The sequence below is a fragment of the Fukomys damarensis genome, unplaced genomic scaffold, assembly GCF_012274545.1.
Source record: "Fukomys damarensis isolate Sample0158 unplaced genomic scaffold, DMR_v1.0_HiC HiC_scaffold_23, whole genome shotgun sequence".
Lineage (NCBI taxonomy): Eukaryota > Metazoa > Chordata > Mammalia > Rodentia > Bathyergidae > Fukomys > Fukomys damarensis.
The window spans coordinates 18,875,926-18,884,400 of record NW_022900935.1 but is presented as its reverse complement, the minus strand read 5'-3'; the positions used below and the strand labels follow the sequence as shown (position 1 = coordinate 18,884,400).

General features: G+C 41.0%; 1 protein-coding gene across 1 annotated transcript in view; it reads left to right on the top strand.

Moving 5' to 3' along the window:
- The window catches only part of Fam76a (family with sequence similarity 76 member A), a 29,955-nt gene extending 21,937 nt beyond the window's left edge, over positions 1 to 8,018 (top strand). The window contains exons 10-12 of the mRNA XM_010634753.2: positions 957 to 1,092; positions 6,042 to 6,143; positions 6,791 to 8,018. Of these exons, the coding sequence (XP_010633055.1) occupies positions 957 to 1,092; positions 6,042 to 6,143; positions 6,791 to 6,877 (325 nt within the window). The 3' untranslated portion in view covers positions 6,878 to 8,018. The remainder of the gene's footprint in view (positions 1 to 956; positions 1,093 to 6,041; positions 6,144 to 6,790) is intronic.
- Positions 8,019 to 8,475: the final 457 nt, after the last annotated feature.

The following is an 8,475-nucleotide window of genomic DNA, read 5'->3' as shown; positions in this document are numbered from 1 at the left end:
AAAAAAAAAAAAAAAAAAAAAAAAAAAAAAAAAATTGTCCTGAGAGAAGTAAAGAGCTTCCTTTGGGAATTGAATTCTCTGAGCAGGGCAAAATTTGGTAGTGATTGTTTAACTTAATTTGTGCCTGAGGCTCCTGTGACCAGCCACTGAAAGCTATGGATCTTAACCCAAAAAACTATCCATTATATAGGAAGGCAAGATTGTACATACACCGTAGTTTCAGGAGTTTACAGATTCTCTGTTTATGGGACTGCTAAAAGGGCATGGCATTCGCCTCACATGTGGACAGAGTGGAGTGCCCCATTGACTAGAAGGAGTCTGTTGAAAAGGCAGGCTCTAGTGTGACTCTTAAGCTCAACCCCCTTTGATCCTTTCCTAACTAAATGTCACCTAATTCTTCGTACTAGAAATTATAGTCTGCAGGTCATTTGTAGCATAGGGAAAGTTGATTTCCTTTCTGTTAATTTCTTCTTTTTACAAAAAGGGCGACTATTCTGTGGATAGAATCTAGTAGCTTCTCCAGAGCTGCACCTCATCACAGGACTCTGGAAGCACAGCTTTAAATACCTGAGCTTAACAATTTGTAATCTATCCAGAATTCTAGGGAAGTTCTCTTAACTATAAACATGATGACTGTTTCACAAGTAAATCAACCTGAACAGTGTCTTTGGCTCTTGGGAATGTGGCATTCATTTTAGTACTGAATGGAAGAGAAGATGGTGTAGGAATGTAAGTGGGTTGTGGTTTGTGTTGGTAACCACTCAAGCTGTGTGCATCAGCAAAGCTATTAGTCCTGGTGGGTCTGGAGCAATGTGCTCGATGCTAGGAATTCAGATAGTTACTTTATCACTGGAGGAGCTCACAGTCAAGTGGCCTGGGTTGCACACTCAGGTAAAGATGTTACAATTTTTTTCCATCCAAGTTACAATTTTTTTTCCTTGCATTTTTCTACTCAGCTTTTCTCCAGACCTGGCCCTAGACTCACCAGGCACTGACCACTTCGTCATCATCGCCCAACTGAAGGAAGAGGTGGCTACTCTGAAGAAGATGTTGCATCAAAAGGATCAGATGATTTTAGAGAAAGAGAAGAAGGTATGTTTAGTGAATGGATGGCTGTAGAGTGATACAAGGGTTAAGGTGTGTGGGATGGGAGGTGATGACCCACTTCAGCTGATACTTGTTGGCCACTGATGCCTGGAGAGGGATTCCACGGCAAGGTTGGTACATCCTGGGGTGAGGCATACTGTTGCCACTGTGACTGACGGATGGCATTACCTTGGTCAGCCTGTTCAGCCACCTGAGTTCAGAAAGTCAACTTTTCTTAGCATTTAGAGGGAGCTTCCCCTTCTCAGAGAGGACATTGGTTAGCCAAAGTACAGAGACAATGTATAGGGAACTCTACAGCATTGACACCCTAATTCACAGTGGAGTGTATAACAGCATACTATTGTCAGAGTGACCTACCTGGGAAGAGTGTATGTAATCAAAAGGTGCTCAATGAACATGGAGTTGGTATAAGAGATAGTATTTATGTAATTGGAATGTTTAATGCTCTCAGGCTCAAAGAACTTGATGTCTCTGTCTCTATTATGGGGTGGCTGTGTCCATGGGACAGAAATACTCAGGCCAGGTCTCTTACACCCTGGACAGTGACCAGCTGGACCCTCTTTCATGATTCTTATTCTTACTGCTTCGTCACTTGACAGCTCCCTTACTAAGGGACACACTACAAACACATTAGTAATTCATTATCTTCATTATTAATATTCTGTCTTCACATTAAGATACTACTTTTTTTTTTTTAACATGGTCTGTGTAGTTTAGATTGGTCTTGAACTTACTACTGTGTGTTCCTCAGGCTGGCATTGAATTTGTGGCAATCCTCGTGCCTCAGCCTCCCAAGTGCTAGGATTACAGGCATTTGCCACCGTGCTTGGCTTAGCCTTTCTCTGTTTTTCTTTTTGGTACTGGGGATCGAACTTGGGCCCTAGCACTTCCGAGGCAGGCGGTGGAACCACTGAACCAAATCCCCAGCCCTCATTTTTAAGAACAGGGTCTTGTTAAATTGCCCAGGTTGGGCTCATACTTGGAGTTTTCCTGCCTCATCCTCCCAGGCATGTGTTGGGTTACAAGCATGTGCCACTACACCCAGCTGTATCATTTTTCTAGTATTCATGTCTTTGTGAGAAGATCAGTCTTACTTTGGTCTAAGAGTTATCCTTTCTCTTAAAGAGAGTTACTTATTTATTTATTTATATTCTTTTTTGGTACCGGGGATTGAACTCAGGCCCTTGCGCTTGTGAGGCAGGAGGTGGAACCACTGAGACAAATACCTGACCTGAAGGGAGCTTTTTATATACTTGTTCTAATTCATGTTCTAACTATTACCTTATTTTCAGTTTCTTAGAGATTATGCCATTTTTGCACTAAAGACACTAATAGCTAGCTTTTACTGCATGCTCACTTTGTCTTCATTTTAGGTACAGTATCTTAAGATATGTGTTACCTCATTCTTTTTTTAAAAATTTTATTTTTTTATTGGTACATTTTAGATACACATATTGATAACACTCATCATAGGGAATTTCTACCTGTACATGATATATCTTGCTCTTTTTTTCCCATTCCCCTCCCCTCCCTTCAACCCCTATGTTTCCATTTGTTTCCTTTTATTCTTTTTTTTTTCTTGTCCCTTCCTTTCCCTCTCCTCCCTCGTGCCCCTTCCCATTTGAACATTTTCTTCCCATTTCCCAGTATCTGTTGTACATTTTGGTCCTTCTTTATACTTTCCGTTTCTCATGCCAGAGAAATAATGTGGTATTTAAACGTGTATACAATTTATTTCACATAAGGTATGATCTCACGGTGCACCCATTTAGCTAGAAATGTCTCAAGCTTATCTTTCTTTATGGCAGAGTGGTATTCTGTTGTATAAAAGTCTATATCCATTCATCAGTAGATGAGCATTTGGACTCTGTAGTTACCTGAGAAACTATCCCTGATTTGATTTTTTTCTAGTCTTATTCATCTGCCTCGTTACTTCTGTTGTTACCACTTCAGAGAGTCCATGTGGCTGCCTTTTGAATTGTTCCACCTCATTGCCCACTGGGTTTGCCCTTGGTGATCTAGAAGTCAAGGTTGCATCTTGTTTTAGTGTCTTTTCATATTCTTTCTTTTTCTTTCTTTTTTTTTTTAGTTTAATTCCTGGGTTGATGCTTATAATTGTTCATGGTAGGTAGCTTTCTATTGCTAGTATTAAGAACCTTTAGGAAGTGACTATTTCTCAGAAATGTCTTCTAGGTATAACTGGCTTTTGGGTTTTGAGTCTGTTTCAGAATCTTACCTCTTCAGAAGACAATGAAACAAAACTTTTGTACATAGAGAGGGGAGGGAGCTTGAACAGAGGAATGGGATAAAATAAAATTTATTTTAAAAAACAAAAGAGGCCTGGGGATTTAGCTCTGGTTCGGCCACCTACCTCGCAAGCGTAAGGATCTGAGTTCAATCCCCAGTACCAAAAAAAAAAAAAATTCTACCTCTTCAATTTATTGGGAATGAGAAATTGCTGCATATTTGGCGCAGCCCCTAGTTCTTTAGCATTGGCCTATAGTATTGTTTGTGACCCTTAGGCAATCTCAGTCTTGCCACCTTCTCGTGCATTGAGGTCTTTCTTCATTCTCTTCAGTGGGCTTCAGTTCTCACTTCAGATCCTTGCCGGGTCCAGAGGACACACTTCCCTCCTTCTCTTCTTCACAATGCTGTATTCCAGCATCTTGACACCAAATTTTGGAGAGGCTGTTTCTCTGCTATTCACCACTCCACCATTTTCCTGGAAGTCCCAACTTGTTTATTATTATAACAACATTTTATTTGCTTTTTGTTGGTTTTGGTTTTAATTTTTTAAGACAGGGTCTCACTATGTATTTTAGGCTGGCCTTGAACTTCAGCCTCCTGAGTGTGGGGTTTATAGGACTTCACCACCATGCCCAGCTTATAATAACTTTTTTTTTTTTCTTTTTACCAGGAATCAAACTCAGGACCTTGCGCTTGCAAGGCAGGCACAATGCCACTGAGCTAAATCCCTGGCCCATAACCTTTGAGTAAGAATTATTAGCATCATTTAATAGATGAGGCATGCCTCCAGTATTTTTCCTTCTTAGAATTCCAATCCCCTCCTTGTCTCTGTTCTGTCCCTAACATCCTATGTTGTCTTGTGCCAAATTCAGAATGCAGTGACTCATTCTAAATGATAACAAAGACATTTGTACTGTTACATTTTCCTCTCTCCTCCTCTCTCCTCCTTCCCCTGACATTCACCTCCTGGGCTCAAGCAGTCTTCCTGCCTCAGCCTCCCCCGTGCTGGAACTACAAGCATATGCCTCTGTATCAACCTTATATTGAATAAATTCATGCATTCTTCTCACTTAATTTCCACCTAATTTTGCAGATGATTAAATATACCCAAAGAGGTTGAATAGTGTGTCCAAATTGCTCAGCTAGTGAATGACAGAACAAGGGAGTGAACATAAGTCTAAGTCTGCTATTGTGCCGGTAAGGTGGCACATCACAGGAAGATACCCATATCCTTTCCACTTTACATGGGACTAGCAGATGAAGTGGACCCACGTATATTTTATGGGCCAAAATTGAAATGGCACGTAAAAAGACCTTTGCAAAATAGAGACAAAATGAACACATGTTCCTAGTGCTTTGCAAAACTAGGGTTTTGAAAGGCTCAAAAACAAGTAATTAGTTTTCTCCTGTAGCTTTCAAGACTAAAGTCATACTTCCTGGCTGGGGAAGCACTTTCCTGTATCATGTTGCCTGTCTCTGGCCTCACCTTCTGCCCTGTCGATCCTCAGTCATCTCTGCCTGTGGCCAAACGATTCCCTTGGGTCCCCTTTCTCCTCACTATATGTGCCTGTTGCTACTGTACCTCAGAACTCAGCTCACGCATCGTCTCTCTGGCTTAGATGTCCTCTGTGATCCTTGAATAGCATAGTCAGTAGGAGTGAGCCTAGAGTTTGAAATTCAGCTGTCACTTGCTAACACTGTGGATGTTCTGCCCAGGTTACTTAATTCTTTCTAAGCCTTAGTTTTCCCATCTATAAAGTTACAACACTGTCCCTACAAGGTTATCATAAAGATTTAATGAAGCCGGGCTGGGGATTTAGCCAGCACAACATCTGCCTGGCAAGCACAAGGTCCTGAGTTCAATCCCCAGTACAAAAAAATAAATAAATAAAATTTTAAAAAATTAATGAAGCTGAGTATGGTGGCACCCACGGATAATCCCAGAGGCTGAGGCAGGAGTATTATGAATTTGAGGCCAGCCTGGACGAAACAGCAAGACCTCATTTCAGTGGTGCTCACCTATAATCCCAGCACTCAGGAGGCTGAGGCAGGAGGATCACTGTATGTTCAAGGCCAACCTGGGCTACATAGTGAGTTCAAGGCCAGCCTGAAACACATAACAAAACAGTGTCACAAAAAAGAAAAAAAAACAGTTGAATGAAATAATAAAATTAGTTTTTCTGGAACATGGTAAAAGTTCAGTAATTGGCTGCATCTTTTACTCTTGTGTCTTTTCTCAAACCATTAGTTATATATTGTTTTATTTGGAGAAGTTGGTATATATTAAATATTTAAAATCTTAAAAACTTGGTGGTGGTTATGTATCAGAAATGTTAATTCAGTGCTGAGCAGTAGCTGTAGTCCAGCTATTCAGAGGCTGAGGCAGGAGAGTCACCATGCGTTCAAAGCCAGCCTGGACTGCATAGGGAGACCCTGTCTCAGAAAACCAGAGGAGGAAAAAAAAAACTCCAAAAACAGTGAGACATTTATCTCTTTTCAAAAAAAGGAGGAAATGTTAGTTTAGGTAAACTTTAGAAAAAAAACAATATCCCCTGGCTTGATGTAGGTGTAGATGTGCCGGTGAGCCCTGGTGAGTTCGTGAATTTGGGAGACCGTTTAGCTCTCTGATACGAAAACATTTCTCATCATGCAACACTTTCTTCTGGTCACTGCCTTTTTTCCTTTAGATTACAGAGCTGAAAGCTGATTTTCAGTACCAGGAATCTCAGATGAGGGCCAAGATGAACCAGATGGAGAAAACCCACAAAGAAGTCGCAGAACAATTGCAGGTGACACTGCTTACTCTGGGGTAGTTGCCTGATTGTATTTTAAGTATTCATCTCAAATTTTTTTCTTAAAATACTGACAAATCACAAAATATTGGTAAATTCCTTTTTTTGATATACTTTATTGTTTTATTCTTGAGTGTGTTCTGATCTTTTTCTCTCAAAAATAGTAGAATTAATAGATGTGTTTCTTGAGTTTGTGAATGTAGCAGACTGGATTTTAGGTGTCTGACTTACAGTTTCTGTTTTTCCAGTTCATTAAGGTCCTCCCTGGTTTATTTGACCTAAATAAAGCACCTTTTTAAAACAGTGGATCTGCCAGGCATGGTGCACACCTGTAATCCCAGCACATTGGAGGCTGAGGCCGGAGGATCACCTAGAGTTTGAGGCCAGCCTAGGCTACGTAGTGAGTTCAAGGCCAGCCTGAGCTACGTAGCGAAACCCTGTCCAAATAAATAATAAATACATTTTTAATAACCCAACAGTGGATCTGAAGAGATTGAAACACCCTCATTAGCCTCTGAACTTTTTAACCTCTGAAATTAGAATTGTTCATTGCTTCTCGACCCTTTACATTGCTTTCACATCTGCATGGAATATCTATCCTATTTATTACTATTATCCATTAAACTTAATTTTATGTTTTTAAGGCCAAAAACCGAGAGCTCCTGAAGCAAGCAGCTGCCTTGTCCAAGAACAAGAAGTCTGAGAAGTCAGGAGCTATAACTTCTCCGTGACAGCCCAGCAGTAGCAGATGGAGTCACCTTGGGTTAGGGTTGGAGACCTGGCTGTTTGCTGGGAGTTGCAAGCTTTCTTAAGAAATCTCTATTTTATTATAGTTACCCTTTGTGCGATTGTGGTGGGCTGAATGGGAACACCTGGTTTGAGCTGCGCTAGGACTGCATGCTTGAGTGTCTGGGTTTCAGGCTTGCCTCCTCTTTCTCTCATCTGCTCCTTCTACTCTTCTTCCTCCTTCCCCTCTCCTTCCTGCCTCTCCTCTCTCCCTTTCCCTCTCTCCTTTCTCTCCTCCCCTGTCTCTCCCTCTTTGTCTCTGTTTTGGTACTATTCTTTGGTGTTTTTGTGGTGAACACCGCTCAGTGTTATGTGCAGAATGTTTTTTTCTGTGCATCATTGCATCCTGCCGTACCCGTGAGCAACAGTTTGGCACTAATTACCTATCACTGCCACCTCTGAGCTTTGGAAAACTGCCACTTTAAGACTGGTACAGTGAGAGAGGCTTTCTCTCTCCAATTAACCTTTTGCTTCAGGGTATACTCTTGGGTTTTTTTCCAGGTATATTATGTATGAACTTTGTACTATGTATAATCAGAGTTTTATTTATTTTTTAAGAAAAAGAAACTTTTTCTTGACAAAGGAACAATGGTAGCCTAGATAGTTCTTCTTGTAAAAGTGATGCCTCTGGGGAGAAAAAAACAGTCGTATTCTCTAGCTTTTAGTAAAAGAATCAGATCTTTTCTTTACTTTAGAGTCTTAAAAACTGATTGCTAAGCTGAATTCAATGTAGAAGTATGGAGTTAAGTGCCTTTAAGTGGATTTCTTAGTAGAATGTTTAAGGAGATACTTAAGGGAGGTTGCAAAGATTTGAACAGTCTGTCTTTTTAAGTAAGGGCAGAAAGGAAGGTTGTCCAGGTTGTACTGGACATTTCGCTCCCCCACCCCTTATTCTTTTACATGATTGATTTTAAAATCTCACACTGCCACTTTTTGTTTTTTAATACCTTTTTACCTTCTTATCAGTTGTTATACTGAGCGATTGTCAGAAAACTCTTTACATGAGCAGATTCAAAATGGGGTCTTGGAGGAGGAGCATAGCTCAGTGCAGAGGCCAAGGGTTCAGTCCTCAGTACCCAAAAAAAATCAAACAAGGTGAGGTCTTTAAACAAGAGAGTATTTCTAGGGTCAGTAGAAACTACTGAAGAATGGGCTGTGGGTCTCACTGGGGGAAATGTCGGCACAGTACCTCCTTCCCACTCCTCTGCACCCACCCCAGCCTATATACTTCCTGCTTTCCATGGAAGTGTATTGGAATCAGGTGCCTCTTAGAGGCCCATGGCTTCAGCCAGAGTCGGGTGTGCTGTTTCTTTTTTCTGCCGGATAGGCATGTGGATTTACTTTTCCAGGAAAGGGGATGCATTTGCATTTTTTAGCCATACTCTCAGGTCCTTAACGTGATGTTTCTGAAAGAAATTAGGGATATGTAGTATGTGCCATGAAACAGGACAGAACTAACTACCCTGGAGTCATTAATGTGGGGGCATTAAAGGTGATCATGAGCGCAGATGACATTTGTACCTCGGTCTACCAAAACTGTAGC